This window comes from Anabrus simplex, chromosome 2 (assembly GCF_040414725.1).
Source record: "Anabrus simplex isolate iqAnaSimp1 chromosome 2, ASM4041472v1, whole genome shotgun sequence".
Lineage (NCBI taxonomy): Eukaryota > Metazoa > Arthropoda > Insecta > Orthoptera > Tettigoniidae > Anabrus > Anabrus simplex.
This window is the reverse complement of record NC_090266.1, coordinates 697,940,917-697,961,566: the sequence shown is the minus strand read 5'-3', so window position 1 is coordinate 697,961,566 and position 20,650 is coordinate 697,940,917. Positions and strand designations below refer to the sequence as shown.

The following is a 20,650-nucleotide window of genomic DNA, read 5'->3' as shown; positions in this document are numbered from 1 at the left end:
GATGATGTTCTCTCATGAATGAAACATGCAATTGTGGTTTTGATTAAATTATATCTTTTTCAGGTATTTTTATAATTTCATTTATCCTGAATTTTGACAGATGTTGATACCTCACAGTTAGAGATTAACTAAGTTTAAGTCAAAATTGAAAAGAAATCTTCAGTCACTTGCTAAATGTCTGACTCGTTGGCTGAATGGCCAGCGTACTGGCCTTCGGTTCAGAGGGTCCCAGGTTCGATTCCCGGCTGGGTCGGGGATTTTTACCTTCATTGGTTAATTCCAGTGGCTCGGGGGCTGGGTTTTTGTGATGTCCTCAACATCCCTGCAACTCACACACCACACATAACACTATGCTCAACCACAACAACACAGAGTTACCTACATATGGCAGATGCCGCCCACCCCTCATTGGAGGGTCTGTCTTACAAGTTGCCATGACTTATGCCCCTGACACTCATATTTTCAGTAAGAATAGAGTAGCCCTTCAAGGGCTGTAGTGCCATGGGGGAGGGTCTTACAAGGGCTGCACTCGGCTAGAAATAGCCACACGAAATTAAAAAATTACTTGCTAAATACCATTCTATAAATAAAGATTACTGTAATCCCCTTTTGTTGGTTGTATACTGCATATTTTGAAACATTTCCTGGTATTTTGTAATGTGAATTCATTTTCACAACTTCCTACAATTTTTTTTTTTTTTTTTTTTTTTTTTTTTTTGCTAGGGGTTTTACGTCGTACCGACACAGATAGGTCTTATGGCGACGATGGGATAGGAAAGGCCTAGGAGTTGGAAGGAAGCAGCCGTGGCCTTAATTAAGGTACAGCCCCAGCATTTGCCTGGTGTGAAAATGGGAAACCACGGAAAACCATTTTCAGGGCTGCCGATAGTGGGATTCGAACCTACTATCTCCCGGATGCAAGATCACAGCCGCGCGCCTCTACGCGCACGGCCAACTCGCCCGGTCTACAAAAATGTAAAAACAAAATCACTAACAGGTGAAAGTACTGTATTCATCTTGACAACACACTATGAAGCATGAAATGTTAGTAGTAGTAGTAGTAGTAGTAGTAGTAGTAGTAGTAGTAGTTGTAGTTGTTCTTGTTTCAGTTTCTCAATAAGTGTAGCCATAGATTGTGGAGGTGGAGTTTAATTTACAATTATTAATTAAATACAGCTACCAAAACTCTCAAATAAAATGTATCAAAACAAAACAAGAACCATAAAAAATACACTCAAAACATGACACATCCTTTGGATAAACACTGAGTTGTGTTTATACTGGAAGTTCTCTTCTTTATTGAAATATTAATGCTAGTAAAAAAAATGTGTTTTTTAACATATGAATTTCACCCTGAAATATTACATATATTGACCATTTGGATACAGATAAGTAGCTGGAAGTTAACTACTTTTCCGTTACTCTGTAACACCAGGGATATTTGCAGTTTCTTAATGAGAGCACATTTAAGGTTAAACACCCATGGAAGTTTTCTAACTGATGGAATATTCGGTATGTTTTTATAATTCTGCCCATCTGTCATGATGCTAATTTTGTTAAAATTTATATGTTCCATAGTCGTCATGAAAGGAATAAGATACATTTAGAATTATTTGTAACAGGGAATGTTATTTCTTTACAGACAAATCCGACCTGTTCACCTAAGATTTTAATCAACGATAATTTTTATGAGGATTGTTAGGTGGTGGTGATTATTGTTTTAAGAGGATTGTTGGATATTTTAGGAACTTTAAGCATAAATGTATGGTACTGATGATGGAATTTAATTCCAAAAACCAGTTTTAACATAACAAAGTAATTTGTGCAATTATAGACTGCTTGTATTCTTTTAATCAAATTGAAATTCATAGGAGAGAACCTAAGACTGTTACTCTTGAAAAGCTGTATTTTCCACGAAACTTTTTCTTTTACAGTAACACAGATAGGGCTTGTGGAGATGATGGGATAGGAAATAGCTATAAGTGGGAAGGAAATGGCTGTGGCCTAATTACCTTATAGCATTTGCCTGGTGTGAAAATGGGAAACCAAGGAAAACCATCTTCAGGGCTGCCGACAGTGGGATTCAAACATATTACCTCTCAAATACAAGCTTACAGCTGTGCAACCCTAACTGCACTGCCAACTCACTCGGTACATTAATTTTTCGTAGTTGATGTCCATTAACAGCAGTGATAAAAATGTACAAATTTGTAGTAACGTGAGTTACAAGCCAAAACAGGCATCAAGAAATGAACCATCCACAGAATTTTTTGTGAAGATCTTCATGTGCAGAAAATTACGTGGTGGGTGCCATGTGCACTCACTGACATGCAGAAGCAGACACAGTATACCATATGTTTACTGTACTCTCTGAGAATCAACATTAAGTAGTACATGGATTTCATGGCTGACAGTTATCTACTCTGCATTATTCATACATTCTACAGACCCTTATGCTCCCCACTCCCATCTGTATATTTTCATTTGTCTGGTAGATCCCCCATTCATGTAATGAAATGTAGTTGCCATGACTTATGCCCTGACACTCATATTTTCAGTAAGAAGAGAGTAGGATTATAGAGAAACTATGGGCTCATCGCTCCACGATCGGCAAGAAACTCTAGTACTGTGCCCTTCAAGTGGTACATCACTGAAATGGAGATCTGAAAACAGTATGCGTGATGCTAGAAGGTACTTCGGATGGCTTTGGATTCCACGCAGTGAGCAGAAGGCAAGAAAGTACTAAACACAACCACCACTGTTTACAAGAAGCCAACAGTAAACTTGGGCACGGTATCAGTGGCTCACGAGGGAAGTTTCTGGCTAATTGTTCACTTCACTCTGTTCTGAGAATTGGTATTCTCGAGGATAAAAATGTTTTCCTTGGTGGCTCCTACTTAGCGGATGGAGATAAAACCAAGTGCAGAGAATTCCTGGATGTTTCTATTTTAATATTGACATGTTTCATAAAAAGATGGGTTACTTATGTATGCATTTATTCCATCCAAGCAAAATGCCAGACAGACGAAACTCTCTACAATCTACCAATCTTCCCTAAATTGCAACTAAGGACAAGTGTATGGACATACTCTACATTCTTATTATATTAGTAAGATTTCAGCATGAAAATCAATGTAATATAAGATATGGAACAGACTGCAGCACGAGAATAAATTATATTGACTTTCTAATCAACAAGCTTAAACACTAAATAAAACGTGTAGACTGTACATACGAATAGAGTCATATTTGGCTTTGTGAAGAGAAAACCTGAATTTTCTTCATTTATACCAAATGTAGTCAACAGTATTTCCATACCTGTGGTACATTTTGACCTAAAACACTCACTATTCAGTTGGAGAAAACATTGCAAGAGAAACTTTGAAGTCTCTGAACAGCTTGATTTCACACAAGAACTGACACGCTAACTGAAAAATTATGCCATCTGAATTTGGTATTGATGTGTGTCATGCAGCAGTCACCTGGTTTTCACTGCCCAAATGAGCAGGAACAAGAAAGGGAATCACCATTGATGTTGTTGTTCCTGGCATTCAAGAAAATATACAGTAAAACCTGCCTCAGCGGAAACCCAAGGGACCAGAAACTGTTTCCGCTGTATGCAGGATTTCGGTTCATAACGGTGGTTAAAAAATGAAATAAAATCATAAGTACATACCTCCATTAGATAATCCAGTAGATTTTAATGATTTCATGCAGTAGTACATACAATAATGACAATAATAATACACTGATATAAACCAAACCCCATGGCACTATAGCCCTTGAAGGGCCTTGGCCTACCAAGCGACCGCTGCTCAGCCCATAGGCCTGCAGATTACGAGGTGTCATGTGGTCAGCACGACGAATCCTCTCGGCCGTTATTCTTGGTTTTCGAGACCGGGAACACGCTGATATACAATAACTTAATTCATCAGCACTGACATAAATCTGTTCTTGCTTAGAACTTCCTCACAGTGCACAGTACATACACTTATTTAACACACATTACATAATTTATGGAAATAATACCAATATTAATACTGTACGGTACTGTCATTTACTACTTCCAGTAATCAGAATTGTACGCTGGATACAACTATCCCTGGTAGCACGGTTTTCAATTGAAATGCAGGCACAGCAAATAATGTCAAACAATTGCGCATCATTTTTCACTTGTGAAAAATACTGAATGCCTCTATTGCTGATGGGTGATGAACTCTTTGACGTTTTCTAATGCTGCCTCTGTCTCAACTTTTAGAACGATGGCCATATAATCTTCTACAGTATACTGACATTACCATAATTACACTGTTATAGAATTTGTTGTAGCACATCAGTTTTTTTTATTTATTATGGTTCCAAGACTGAATTAATGGAGACAACGAATTCACACAGCAGATCCTGCCACCATGTGGGACAAACGCTGAAGAAGAAGAAAAAGATGGTTGCTTTGTCAGGGTGTGAGGCAAAGTTGGCGTTGTGAAAGCATTGACATATTTGGTGACACCCATTTCACTGCTTCTGTGATCCAAATTACAGCATCAAGCACAGAGACAGACTTAGTCAGTTTGGTGGCAGAGGCTGCTGATTCCATGTTTGCAAGCAATGATGCCATTATCAGTTTTCTGTAATTAATCTTAAAACAATTAATGATGCCCTGGTCCATTGGATGAGTTACACTGGAAGTATTCAGAGGGAACCATGCAAGCTTTATGTTAAAAAGCTGCATTGCTGGATGGCATATAACATTGTCGAGAAATAGAATGACATTCCAGTTTTGTTGCTTCATTCTAGAGTTGAATGACACCAACCATTCTTCCGTTAGGTGTGACTTCATCCATGCCCTCTTATTAGATCTATCGACAGGTAGATTCTTTAAATCAATGTTTTTTGTTTTTTTTGTTTTTTTTGCTATTTGCTTTACGTCGCACCGACACAGACATGTCTTATGGTGACGATGGGATAGGAAAGGCCTAGGAAGTGGAAGGAAGCGGCCGTGGCGTTAATTAAGGTACAGCCCCGGCTAAATCAATGTTTTTTGAAGCATCTAGGTTTTGCTGCTTTTCCTATAACTAATAGCTTTTCAAGTTCCCCAGCAAGAAAACTGCATTAAAAACTGACAATCTCTCTGTACATCTTTCCCTTTTCAGAGATAATGTTTAGCTAGTCCTGTTTCATCACCATTAGCAGACATGCCAAGTCTCCCAATTTCAGCGGGAGACTCCCAACTTTCATCTTTCCTCCCGATCACCAGGACCAATCTCCCAATTTTCAGAGCAGTATCAGTAATTTTCATATTATTTTAAACTCCTGCAGATTTCCTCGTTCTATCGATATATGGCTGAGTATGACTGGTCGACAGTAGTTCTAATAATGATACTAGATGGCAGTACGGGGCACGATGGCCAGTCATGTGCTCCTCTTTGGTCTATAATACAGTAATTCTCTTTGCAAGCGAGTAAATGCAAGTAACATTCTCTTTGGAGTAACCTAACCTCACAAGTAGCACATCATAGTCGTTCTACCCGGGCCAAGACCTGCAGAAGTGCTCGTGTTGTGTCTTAATATTTGTGTTGACAAAATATCAAAAAAGAAATATGATGCAGTGTTGAAAAGTGCTCATAGGGAAGAGTTTCCATGTTTGAGTGAATCCAGAAAGGGACCAACGTTCACATTCTGTACTATATGTAAGTGTGATTTTTCAGTTGTGCATGGCGGGAAGTGTGATATACTCAAGCATACGCAAATGAAAAAACATAAGGAGAGTGTCCAATGTGTAGAAAGAAACCAGAAACTGAACTTTTCATGTAAAAACAAAGATGTAAATCCTGTGACAAATGGCGAGGCATTATTTATGTCATTTATAGTAGAACATAACCTGCCTGTAAATTGTGCCGATCACGCGGGACCTTTCTTTTGCAAAATGTTTCCTGATTCAGAAATCGCTAAACTATGTGGATGTGCTAGAACAAAAACAGCGGCTGTCATTGCAGAAATGTCCATGGAAGAAAGGGCAAAAATTGTATCACATTTGCAGGTGAATTCATTTTCTGTTGCTACTGATAGTAGCAGTAAAAGCAACTTGAAAATATATGTCAAAAACATATCAGATGTAAGGCTTTTCAGGCGTTCGGTGGGTAGGGTCTGACGCATCCCACTCTGATGAGTCTAGTGTCAGACCTAAGACGAAACTCTGGTTAATAGAGCAAACGCCTGAAAAGCCTTACATCTGATATGTTTTTGATATTTTTGACATGCTCTACTGGTGAAAAATATGTAATTCCCTCCATGTAATTCCCTCCATGAGTTGTCTACTCTTGGTGCCTAATTTAGAAGGGGATGCTACTAGAGCTAACATTGCCAATCTTTTGCTCTCAACTTTTCGGGAATTCTGCATTCCAATATAAAACTGCCTAGCTCTTGGTGCTGATAATGCTCCAGTAAGTAGGATTAAAGAAGGGTGTGGCAGGATATTTGAAGCAGGAAAATAGTAACATAATCATCGTAGGCTGCTCTTGTCACCTAATTAATCTCGCTGCAGAGAAGGGTGCGGCATGCTTGCCCGTAAATGTAGATGAAAGTATAATTGATATATTTTATTATCTGGAAAGGAGTGCAAAGAGGAAAGAAAAGTTCAGAGAATTTCAAACTTTACACAACACAGAGATCAGGAAAATTCTGAAATATGTGCCTACTCGATGGTTATCACTAAGAAGGTGTTTAGATAGGATTTTGCTGCAGTGGGATCCTTTGGTTACTTTATTCAGAAGCAAAATTGTGAGTAAGGATTCTCAGATGGGAACTTTGAAGACTTAAAAAATTCTTAAGCACAGTTTAAGTGCAGATATGTCTTTTTTGTCTGAACAGGTGAAGGATTGTCATAACATTTCACCTCATTCCTCAGTTAAAAGGAAAACCCAGTCATCAGTTTCACTTTAAAAAAAATGAAACTGCTGATGACACTAAGAGCCATGCATTGTCACGTGAAGAATGACTGTTTGTGTTCCTTTCATCAGATTGACATAAATCTTTTTGTCTTTTTCTCTCAAGTTTTATGGATATCTGTGAGAATCCAAACATAGCTCTTCAGTCAAGTATGCCGCACATCTACTTATTGAGATCAGTTTTGTAGGAACTATTGAAGAATGTGATGGCAAGGTTTGTGAAACCACACATTATTAAAAGCTCTTCCTCTCTCCTTGATGTAGATATCATACTCCAGCAAATCAAAAGGATGATTGTGATCTGATGATAGGGAATTCTGCGTTTGTTTTAGTGAACACCTGGTAGTCTGAGGAAAAGTGCATATTCTTTAAGTCTGTTAGAAAGTGTTTCTCTTCATTGTGTGACTACATGGTACACAAATTTTCATTCAAAGATTAAGTTTTAATTAATTCAGAAGTTGCAAATATTTCTGCTGTAAGTAAGGCATCGTTTTCTAGCCTTAGATTTTTCATTAACAAGTTTCTGAACATTTTGACTAGTGAAACGGAACATTTGGATAAAGAAACTGATATTCTGCACTCCCAGTTCTGTAACTTTCAGCTCGAAGAAACAGAGCTGGCAAAACGAAGAATTGATGTTCAGTGGGCATTGGTAGGTCAGATGAAATCAGCTGATGGTGTACTTAAATATGACAGACTTTCTAAGGTGATGCTTGCTATTTTATCAATTCCACATAGCAATGCAGAATGTGAAAGGATTTTTAGCAGAGTCACAAAGACAAAAGCACAGTTCAGATCCTTGCTGTCTGAACAAACTTTGGAGAAACTTTTAACCTTGAAATCAGTTCAGCAAGGCAAGTGCTTTGAGCAAACATTTACTTCTGAGTTTCTGAAGAGGGCTAAGTCAGTTACTGGTGTGTTGAACAACAATTAGTCGTAATGTGATTACCATATTGAAGGATGAGAAGTCACATGTTCCTACAGTTCAGGTATGTCCAGTATTTAGTATTCACATGTAAAGAAAAAAAAATATATATGTGCAAATAGAATTGTTAATGTATTGAATTATAATGAATTAGTACATGTTCTGCCATCAGTAATGTGTCATAATACGTTGCGATTCGCTGCCAAATTTCTCCTGATTTTTTACTTTTGAAAGTTGGCATGTCTGCATTAGGTAATGTTCCAGGCCAGTTGTTGAAGTCCATTCTGCCAGTGTTTCCTCTGCGACATCTCCAGCCTCTCCGCAGACCACCTTCCTCACTATCTGATATCATATTTTAAAACTTTTCAGCCACCCGTTGGAATAATGTTATTTGTTTTTATGACCTACTAAGTACAAATTTTTTACGGTTTTTGGAGATGCTGAGGTGCCGGTATATAGTCCCACAAGAGTTGTTTTGACTAAGGTTAGGTTGAAGGAAGAATCCCACCTTCCAATACTTATTTGTTTTTTACTTTTAGTCTATATAATTATAAAACATATATTGTTTTATGTGCCAGTAAATCTACTGACACGAGGCTGACGTATTTGAGCTCCTTCAGTTACCACTGGACTAAGCCAGGATCGAACCTGCCAAGTTGGGGTCAGAGGGCCACCCCCTCTGTCATCTGAGCCACTCAGCCTGGCCCACCTATTGGAAGCATTTAAATCTTCCTTCCCAGCTTTTCTGCAACTTCTCTTGTATGGTATTGTAGCATTGTCCCTGATATGGGCAAATTTCATGCTCTTGTACTAACAAACAATTCCCAAACAATTTTGTTTATTTCTTCTGAGCTTTCATTTCACTGCTCCATTTCCCCATAACTATTCTTCATTTAATTCCGCCTTTTTCTTAAGAATGTCGTAGATGTGGGTTTTCCTATCTTAAACTTTGCTGCGATCTGCTTAACACACAGTGCCTTTATCACTAGTTTCTAAAACCTTAATTTTTGTGTTCAAATCTAAAACTATGCATTTCTTTCCTTCTGTCACTTTAAAATTATATTGTAGCTACACCGAAAAGTTCCACAATTGCTAACTGTAAGCACACAAAATCTGTGACTTTTCTAGGAAAACTGCACTGCATTGTTAAGTAGACAGTGTCCCCACCCTTCCAAATTCCTGCATTCCGCTAGTCAACAACCCATTAAGGTTACATTCGCTAGGTGAGAAAATTAGATAAGGGATAAAGGATGACCAAACCACACAGAATATCCCTGTCATGGTCTACAGATAAAGTTGCTGCCCTACAACCAGACAGTCCGAGTTCATTGCCTGGCAGAATGCTATCTCGGCCACCTTAGATCCATTCGGATTATACATGTACTTGAAAGGGTTAGTAAGGAAATTTAATATTTTTTTAGTCATAGTTTCAAAATTTCCTTCCATTTCTGCATCAGACAGTTTCTGCTAAATACAGGTAAACTCACAGAACACCAATATATAACAGAAGTGCACAGTCCATGTTAGAGCTTGGAAACAAAGATGACGGCAGCGCTCGTAGTGGTCTGGATGCTAAGTGATAGCACGGCCGAATGGATCCCTTCCTGCGCTAGCGAGAGCGACGCATCAAGGTGGCCGTGGTTATAGGTATATGAGAATCTTAGCTTGCAAAGTACCTCCTGGTATGAGAACTTTTGTTTAGTTATATAGGATGGCTCGCCTCCCCACACGTTTCTCAATATCTTAACATGTTGAATAATATGTAATAGTGTACATTTTTTCTCTCATAATGAGTATGGCATGAATGAGCAATATGTTTTACTACTGGTTCATAAATTACTTTGTATTTTCAGATTTTCGTATACACAATGAAACGGAATTCAATATGTTAAAATACTGAGAAAGGTGTGGGGACACAGGATATTCTAAATAACAAAACGAAAGTTTTCATGCCAATAAGTACTCTGCAAGCTAAGATTCTCATACCTATCACCGCGGCCAGCTCACTAAATTCGGAAACCTACAAGCTGAAAAATAAACTTTGTCATTGGGAACAGGACCACAACGTCGCATACTATGACATTGTGTGTTCAGTTTGGAATGAGGAGCTTTGAGTGGTTTGTATTCTGTGGGAGAAACACTAACATAATCTTATCAACCAATAAAACAAAATCATGATGACATTTGAAGTTTATTGAATTGCAACTTAATACATTGAAAACACTACAAACATTATAAATGACAACAGGAAAAGCGGATGAAACTGATCTTTCCATCAGAGAAAGGATAGGTACATGAAAAAAGACAATCAGTCTGTCAATCAATCATCAGCGATCTGCGTTTAGAGTTGTCGCAGAGGTGGTAGTTTCATTACAATGTTTACCACCATACAAGTCTTCAAATTGCCTAGGCCTTCATCAGTTAATGAAGACTATAGTACCATAGTTTCAGCAAAATTACAAGCATCAATAAAATACATATATCTTGATTATAGACGGTTATGCCCTTCACCGTTCACCCTACAATCCTCTGTGAATTTCTCTTCAGAGCCCTCTTTTCGCAATTAGCTCTGTGGTTTTGTTTAGTTCTTGTAACTAGCTCCGTGGTTTCGTTTAGTTCTACACCTCTTGACTTTTAAGTGATGGTGATGGTGATTATTGATTTGAGAAGAAGTACACGTAATCAACCATCCTCTATAGGCCTATAACACTAATCAGAGAGAAAAAATGAAAAGGATCCGACACTTCGAAAAGTGAAGATATCGGCCAAAGGAAGACAAGGGCCATGAAAATGAAAGACTCCCTAGGATTCGCAACCTAGTACCGTCAGGGTCGAAAAGAACAAAAGCTGACCAAGGGAGGTCTGATAAAATGAGATGAAAGCGAGGAGCCTGACAAGTAATTGGACGAAATGCAGTACTCAGCTAAGGGCCCCGTGGTCACCAACCCACACTCCCAAGTTTGGAGCCACTAGGGCCACTTTTAGTCGCCTCTTACGACAGGCAGGAGATACTGTGGGTGTTATTCTATCCCCCCCCCCAAAGGTGATCCTGACCTTAAAATGCCTGAGAACTCTGTCTAATCATTGCCCTGGTCTTACCCTACCTCTCTTACCCTCCATAACCAAGTCCATTATTTCCCTAGGAATCATCTTCATCCATTAGTTCCTCCTGTGGGTGGGCAATAGAACAACACCCACAATATCCCCTGTCTGTCATACGAGACGACTTAAAGGGGCCCTGGAATTGGGAGCGTGGGTTGGTGACCGCGAGGCCCTTACCTGAGTCTTAGCATTGCTTCCACTTACTTGGGCCAGGCTCCTCACAGTCTATCCTATCCAACTTCCCTTGGTCAACTCTTGTTCTTTTCTAACTCTGATGGTATTACATATGGAGGTCTAGGGAGTATTTCATTTTCCTGCCCCTTGTGGCCCTTTCCTTTCTTTGACAGGTTCCTTTGTTTTTTGAAAGTGTCAGATCCCAGGACTTTCAGAACCACTTGCTGGGCCACTCAACCTTTGCCCAGTGTTCACAAACTAGGATGTGACTACAGAAACCCACACCATGAACCCATACAGAATATGCAGATAATATTTACAACCACACAAGTCTTAAAATTCCTCAGCCTACATATGACAATGTGTAACCTAATTAAGGACAAGCAGTAGGCCTATACAATAGGCTATACATATATAATGCTTACAACCACACAAGTCTTAAAACGAAATTACCTAGGCCAACATATGGCATAGCAAACCCAATCGACCAATGAAGAAAATATATTGGTGCCAGCAAATAGGACAAGCAATCATACAGTCTATACAACTGCACAAGTCTTAAAACTACCTAAGCCTGCATACAGCTAACCCGATAATAAATTCTAGCAAAATTAACACTGTTTACAAACACAAACTGGGATTTGAATTTTTTTAACCTTTTTGTCATGCCCAGCTGAATACTTTCTCTCAACCAAATGTTTACACTCTTTTAAATGAGAAATGTAAGAGCTGCCTGCAAAATTACATTTTCAAGACAATGTTTCCTACAAAAGGAGTAGGCTGGCCTGGAAAATACACCTTTAAGGCTATCTTCTAATGCTTCTGTATGACCATATTTGTCCAAAAATATATACAATGGGTCATGAACATGAAGCAAAAAATCTTTCATTTGTTCACTGGCATACTGCAAGTTAGCTGATGAACTGTTTTCTTTGAAATATGTAAATAAATGGCCTTCAGGCAAGTTAGGTGAATATAGATTTCCCTTGCACACATCACACTCATTATTTATACCGAAAACTTTCAAAATATATCCTTGATTGTCCTCTTAAAGGTTCAGAGTGGGATTTACTGGTCTGACATGAGACAGTAATTTATACCTTCACAGTCAACAGAGCCAGTGCCACATATGTACTCCTGGATTGTCATCATCAGCACTTTTAAAAACTGATATAAATTGCTAAGGGGAAAACAATTATCACTGTCACATTTACCCATAGTCTTGAAGGGCAAAGCCATATTATTTCCAATACAAGTTTTTAAAGGTATTACAAACTGAAAACATGTAGGATTTGTGTTGGAAATGCCATGCTGTCATATGCAACATAATGCATTCTCTAAGGGCTCCTGATTGACAGCTTTCATATTAAGATACCTGAATCCTACTTTCTTCTACCTATTCCACAAAAACATAATAGATCTTATAGTAATCTGCCACCCATCAATGAAACTGAATGTGCATGTCTTATCTCTATCAGTTTTAAGGTCTCCTATTTTCCAGGTACCTATCTCTTTTAGAATAGTGTTCCAAAACTCAATGTGTGGAGAATTTCCTGAAAGGGCACATCTATACATCTTACTTTCATGGGCATTCTGGTTACAACTGTTCAAAGAATCCAGAAGGTTGTCACTTGCTTCTACAAATTCTGCTATGTATATAGCTTCTGAGGGCAACACTTTGAGTAGCTACATATGTTTCAATTACAGCTGCCACAGCATGGCTTAACTGTGCAGCAGCAACTTTAACTTTAATTCACATAGCCATCCTGGAAGTTTAAATGTTTTTGTCTCAGTTTGGGCAAAGACGACAGACTGGGCAAACTGGAGCAAATATTCATTTATAGGAAGGGGAGTTAGGGAGTGGAATAACTTACCAAGGGAAATGTTCAATAAATTTCCAATTTCTTTTAAATCATTTCAAAAAAGGCTAGGAAAACAACAGATAGGGAATCTGCCACCTGGGCGACTGCCTTAAATGCAGATCAGTATTTATTTATTGATTTAAATCTTTTCTCTTGGTATATATTGAATTTTTAATGTACTTAATTTTTACCACCCTGTGATCATTAACCTGAATCTTATTTTCAATTAACACACTTCTGGTATTTTTCAGAAGGGGAACATGATACATGACAACAATTGGTTCACTATTCACAAGAAAATGGAATGGACTGGGTCTGTCTAAATCACCTTGACAATGCTTTCTGATTTTTCAAGCCATGGTCACAAATTGTGCAAACAACTTTCAACCCTTACTTATAACAAATTCAATCAGCTGTTGTAAGGCTACATTACATGCTGGTACTGAATTTGTGGTGAAATAATAGGCAATTACAGTATTTCTTTCCAAATTCTGTGAATACCTCTTAACATGAAAACTAATGCATGATTTGCTAAAACAGATGACCTTCCTAAAAGACCAAGATCTTTATTACCCACATATACCGTGTTTATTAGCCTCATAATATAAACCCTTTCCTAGCGACATTTCATCAAATAGGAGGGCACAGTATTTGTTAATATCAGACATTTTAGAACCTCTACTTTCAGCACTTCAACTATGGATGGATTCGGACCAGTGTCATAAGGTACTTGAGATGGTAAAGAGTTCAAAGGCCTGACAGAGGGAAGCTTATCGAGTAACCAAATATTGATATAAGCGAGGCCCACATTTATAAATTGAAAGTGCCATAACCTTATCCTCATTCCACCACATACCATATAGAGCTTTGTTAGCATTCTGTAACTGAGCACTGATAAATGATTTACTGACAAAAAAAATGATACCAGTTTGTGTGTTTTCTCCAATCTCAACCTCTTCAACATCACATAATACTGAAAGATCTAGATTACAAATCCTGTTTGTGAAATTACTGAAATTTAATTCAGGAATACATTTCTATTTTATGCCATGCTATGGTACTTGACACAGGCATGTCTAAGTTACAGGGATTATAGGGGATAGTTTCCAGATGTTTAATATGAAGATAAAGGTGGCATTCAAGAGGACAGATTGGGGCAAATATTAATTTATAGCACAAGGAGTAAGGGATTGGAATAAATTATCAAGGGAAATGTTCAATAAATTTCCAAGTTTGTTGAAAATATTAAAGAGAAAGCTAGGTAAATGATTTATAGGTAATCTGGCACCTGGGCAACCACCCTAAATGCAGATCACTGATTGATTGATTGATTGAACAACCTTAAAATTTAATTGGTGCCTAGTGTGCCGGTAGTTAATAAGGTCCTTCTCAATAAAATGAACTTCACAAACATAAAAACTCGAACAATTTACACCATCACTCACTCGACACACATGCTTTCACTGCTTCAGAGAATCCTTATTTATAAAAATGCTTATTCTTGATGTTGAGATTGCCAGTCATATCGACATAACAGCCACTTGTACATGCTGAAAACTTGCAGGAGTACTTTAACCTCAAGGTGTTATCTCTCTGAAATAAAGAACATGACGTTTATATACAAAGTTTCAATACTGAAAACAAAGAAATGGAAGGAATGAAAAAGTATAATTTAATACACTATTTACAGTTTTATTTCCATAACTTACCTTCGCTGTACTTAGCATCTTCGGACAGAAAATAACAATGTTTATGTTCTGATGACATGTAGCTTACAATGAAATTGCAAAACTACAGAACTCAAACATACAGCAACACATGGACATTAAGCGTACCGTATCTAAAAACTTTAACCGGTTCCTTCTTCGTCGCAACTTCTTGTCATAACCATACAGAATTAAACAGTAATAAACAGTACAGAACTGAATCTCCATTTTCCATTTTACGAGCATAGGCCACGAGCACGAGGCAAGCCAGCCAATCAAGACGCGACTCTACACCCTGCAGCGCTTCCAAGTGGTCTGGACCTGAAATACGGCCTGTTGTACTTTTGTCGTATCTCACCTTCACCCCCATGGGTAAACATACATGAATATTAAACCATAATTCACGGGGGCAGGAAAATTTTCCCATATGGATAGTTTTTTGGTTCAAAAAGATTCTACTAAAGTTAGGTTTTACTATACTTTATGAAATATAGGATTATCCTGCTACTGTATGTGACAGTAGACGGTACTACCTGCAACTGTCTGGCCAAGGGTCAAGCGGCCATTACCAAACTGACATCCAATGGGGGGACCAACGGCTATGGGCCTTTGGAGGCCAGGTGAAGCTTTTGTGTAGGAAATGGCACATGAATTGGTTTAGACGGCAGAAGAGGACCCCAGTCTGAACAGGAGAAAGTGATGACACGGAAGCAGGATATATTGCAGAGGTGGGGAAAATACTTTGAACAGCTTTACAACGTGCAAAATACCTCGGTACAAGGAGAAATCAACGGACCAGATTTAGTGCAGATGGAAGATAAGGAAAATGAGGTTTCCATGGCAGAGATTGAGTGGGCCACCAAAAGAATGAAACGAGGCAAGGCAGCTGGAACTGACAAGGTCACCATAGAAATGATAATAGCGGCAGGAGCAGTTGGGCTACAGTGGTTGTATAGACTCTTCAGAGTGATATGGAGAGAAAAGACTGTTCCAAAAGATTGAACAAAAGGGGTCATTATACCAATTTTCAAGAAAGGAGACAGGATGCAATGTGAAAATTACAGAGGAGCGACACTGATACCTCATACAGCTAAGATCCTTGAAAGAATCTTGGATAAACGAATAAGAGACAGAGTAGAGGGGAAATTCTCAGAACACCAGTATGGATTCAGAAGAGGCAGGTCCACATTTGACGCAATATTTACATTGCATCTAATGATGGAAAGGTATTGGGAATGTGGAAAGGACATAGTAGTAATGTTTCTAGATATTGAAAAGGCATATGACAGTGTCCCAAGGAATTTGGTATGAAAAACATTGACAGAGGCACAGTTTGGGAATGAAACAATACAGATGGTAATAGCTCTTTTTTTTTTTACGTCGCACCGACACATATGGGTCTTATGGTGACGATGGGATAGGAAAGGCCTAGGAGTTGGAAGGAAGCGGCTGTGGCCTTAATTATGGTACAGCCCCAGCATTTGCCTGGTGTGAAAATGGGAAACCAGGGCTGCGTACAGTGGGATTCGAACCCATTATCTCCCGGATGCAAGCTCACAGCTGCATGCTCCTAACTGCATATTCAACTCTCCCGGTAATGGTAATAGCATTGTATCAAAATTCTGAAAGCTGTGTTAGAACCAAAGTGGGTCAAACTGAATGGTTCAGAGTTGAGACACGCTTAAGACAGGGAAGTGTATTGTCTCCCTTACTCTTTATTATCATCATGAATATAATTCTACATAATATCAAGTAAAGTCTATGCTCTTTGCTGATGACATTGTAGTTTGGGCAGATAATGAAGAGGAAGTACAGACACAAGTTGATTTATGGAATGAGGAGATAAGAAATTTTGGAATGAAGATTAGTACTGTGAAAAGCATGATGGGAGGTAACAGAAAATCCAGGGGAGTGATAAAAATAGGAAATGAACCTCTTGAAGTAGTGAAAAATTTTAAATATTTAGGCAGTGTGATGTCACAAGATGGAAATTTGGATGGAGAAATTGATTTAAGAATACAGCAGTCTGCAGGTTTCTACCAGTGTGTGAGAGACATTGTATGGAACAAAGATGTGCCAATGAAGTGCAAGAAGGTTTTATACTCATCGTATTATAAACCTATACTGACCTATGCTTCAGCAGCCTGGACGTTGACTAAGTGGAACCAAAGTAAGATACAAGCAGCTGAAATGAGGTTTTTGAGGAGCATACATACAATCACGTGAGTCAGGGTTAACCTGTTACAACCTGTGCGTAGGCATTTTTGAACAAAGAACTGTATAAAAATTCTAAACCATCTTTACAAACAAGGATACATACAAAATTCAAGCAAACAAGATTACATGTCATCAGGGAGTCCTGTAAGTGATCTACTTAATACTGGAAGGGTAGTCTGATGCAGCAGTTGGCGAGGAGAGGTTCACCGCTGTCCTGCGGCCAGTCGCAGCCTCGCGTTTTGGATGCTGTTGCTCTGCTCCCCATCCTGCGATGTCCGCGTCCTCTTCCTGGTCGTGAGAGAGGGTCAACAACTAATCCCTCGCATTATCAGCTTCTCGGGCGCGCCACCACTGATACGATTACCGGTCATCGGAGTATGCCTCAGACCAGGTTGGATATGGCATACCGGCAAACGAAACAATTGACTCCATGTAGGAAGCAATTGAATAAGTCCATGAACATTACTCCAGTGACTCATCAGACTCGTGTAACTCAAAGTTCATCTAGTGTCGATACTATTACTGAAATCCTTAGTCAAGTGCTACCAGATCAAGACATGTCTCAGGGCAACATCGACGTCCTGACCACAGCCATCCAAGCGTTGGCGGAGAGATTTAAAGACATAGAAGCCAGAATGGACTCTTTTTTAGAAGAGGATCAACCAACCTACGACAGCGGTACAGACGAGCAGGACCACCCACAGGACGACGTTATCCCCTGGAGAAAGCTTCAGCTGGCGACTTACGACAAGGGCCTCCCTACGCCAACCGACGCCAAGGTCTACCAGATCGCCCTCGCATTACGGGAGTAGCTCGCCCTCATCCCTACGGGACGCAATCACCACGACGCAGCAACCACCTTCTGGGCTCTATCAGCTTGGCCTCATCTGGACCAAGCACAACGGAAGTATTTCTTCAACAGGGCCAACCTGTTATAGCCCTAGCCCAGGGGTGGGACGTGGCCGTTCAGGTAGACCGGGCAACAGATGATCAAGTCGCCATTCTTCCAGAGGGATTCTCCTACACTCCAACTCTCCGCCAACCCGCGGACGTCGTGGGGCGGGGAGCAGAGCAACAGCGTCCAAAACTTGAGGCTGCGACTGGCCGCAGGACAGCGGCGAACCTTTCCTCACCGGCTCCTGCGTCAGACTACTCTTCCAATATTAAGTAGTTCACTTACAGGACTCCCTGATGACATGTAATCCTGTTTACTTGAATTTTGTATGTATCCTTGTTTGTATTCGGGCTGAATACCCAACATACACATACACAGGGAAAGACAAGACGAGATAGAAAATGAGGAAATAAGGAGAAGTATGGGAGTGTGTAAACTTCAAGAAGAGATTGATATAGCAAAGCTAAAATGGTTTGGAAACACGATGAGAATACCAGGAGAGAGAATACCAAAGAGAACATTCATGGATACAGAGACTGGAAAGAGGCCTAGAATGAGATGGAGGAGCTCTGTTGTGGACTGTATTGCAAATAGAGGAGTCGATAGCAATAAAGTACTAGTAGAGGAATGGTGGAAAGATCAAATAAGGTGGAGGGCTTTGGTACACTACCCTACCCAGAGAGGATCTGGGAAAGGGAATGGATGAAGAAGAAAAAAGATTTGCTCACAACATCATAGTCAACTAGTTTATGCAACATAGACAATTTTGTAGGTACATATATGTGCATGATTTAACATGATTTCATAGATCTGAGGATGTTCTTGTTGAACAAAATATGTCATTCTTTTTTAATAGTGTGTATTTCTTACAGGTATGTCATAGTGTTATGTACAGTGGGTGTTTTAACAAGTGTTTTCGACTGATTTAAAAGCTTTTAAGTTACATATAACATATAAAACAGTGCTATATTTATACCAATAATGCCGCCACAATTTTTATTGACATGTTTTACAACTTAGTAGGTGGCAGTGTAGAGGGTTGAGAAAAGTGCATTGATTACACCCCATAAAATTGGCTGCATGAATTTGACCATTTAGCTGTGAGGAAGACCTGCTTCCGGGGTGAGCAGAGGAGTGCACAATACTAATAGTGTTCAGTACAAAGTTGTGTTGGGCTGCGAAATACAGGTAAGTGTATCAAATGTTTGTGGCCACTGACTTCACTAGAAGGTGACTGCTAAAATGAGGGCATATTTATACAGGCCTTCAGGGAAAAAATCAGTTTCGAGAGAAAATGGACCATTTCTTAAGGTGACTGCCAAATTGAGGTGACAGTTTTTGAAGGTTTCTCTGTATTCTTATTTGAACTCTCCTCATGTGATACCAAGCGAGTTGGCCATGCAGTTAGGGTCGCACAACTGTGAGCTTGCATTCAAACCCCACTGTCGGCAGCCATGATGATGGTTTTCCATTTTCATACCAGACAAATGCTGGTGGGGCTGTACCTTAATTAAGGCCACGGTTGCTTCCTTCCCACTTCTAGCCCTTTCCTATCCCATCATCACCATAGACCTATCTGTGTCGGTTTGACATAAAGCAAATTTATAAAATTGTCTTCATGTGATTCTTTCACAAACTAACAGAGAAGATGAAGTGAAAAACTGATCACCTGGCTGTAGTTCTAATTGGATATATTATCTGTAACATAAGGCTGAAATTCCTGTTTCAGAATGTTTGGCTTACCTGTCAGCCCAGCTGTCTCTAGAAGAATTTTGTCGTATACTTCCCCCTGGTAGCGAGGTATTGTATCAACATTTCGTTTGCATGTGCCAGCAAGTAAGCCATGCCAATCACATTCTCTCTCTTATCATAGCCACCGGCCAGCAACTACTAAGCACATTACAATTGTGATTAGTTCAGTAGGATGGATAAGTTACTTATATGGGTTGCTGATCTTGTCATTCAAATTTAATTAATACAAAGAAGTTTAAAATGAAATATGACTTTAATGTAATTGGACATTGAAAGAGAGAAAACTCCTAGAGAAAACCTTCTTACAGAGAAGAATGTTTTTTCTAATTACATGATCATTTGTCAAGATATCCGAACCTATCATTAAAGTTATCTTCCTTTTTTCCTACGTTTTTTCCCTCTAACTTCTGCTTCACTTTACCCTTCTGCAGTTCTCCTTTCTTGATGCATAATAAGGTTGTCATCACAACTTCTCCTTTATCATCATCATCATGTTAAAATAATAAAAGCTGACCTCTCATCCAACAATTTTGTTTTTACGAGTATATGTCAGATTAGCCCGCTGAGGCCTAGCCCTCATGTTAGAGTTGCAGTGGAAAGCCTTCTCTGTACTAAACAGTGTATTGCAAAATAAAGAATGTTACCATTGTTAGTATTTAATAAAAGTTATGAAAAAACTACACTGCTCTATCTTTGAAAATTTATCCTTAATGTGGAGTATTTAAATAACTTTGTGTTGAATAAATAATAATGTGCTTATTACAGTATTTTCCAATGAAGTTTTTTGGACTCAATTTCTTCATTTCATGATGCTGTTTATGACAGATTTTTTGTAGTCCTATATGTGTGATATGAAGTTGTTGTTGCTGTTTTTTATACAATTAGCTTTACATCACATTGACACAGATAGGCCTTATGGCGATGATGGGATAGGAAATGGCTAGGAGTGGGAAGGAAGCAGCCATGAATTAATTAAGGTACAGTCCAGGCATTTGCCTGGCGTGAAAATGGGAATCCACGGAAAACCATATTCAGGGGTGCTGGCAGTGTGATTCGAACCCACTATCTCCCAA

At 39.1% G+C, this 20,650-nt stretch overlaps 1 protein-coding gene across 6 annotated transcripts in view; it reads left to right on the top strand.

The window, feature by feature from the left end:
• Window positions 1-20,344, top strand: part of LOC136864377 (BLOC-2 complex member HPS3) — a 360,759-nt gene extending 340,415 nt beyond the window's left edge. For all 6 annotated transcript variants that reach the window (XM_067141299.2, XM_068226258.1, XM_068226259.1 and 3 more), the window contains one exon: window positions 19,555-20,344. In XM_067141299.2, coding sequence (XP_066997400.2) covers window positions 19,555-19,736 — 182 coding nt within the window. In that variant the 3' untranslated portion in view covers window positions 19,737-20,344. The remainder of the gene's footprint in view (window positions 1-19,554) is intronic.
• The last annotated feature ends 306 nt before the right edge of the window (window positions 20,345-20,650 follow it).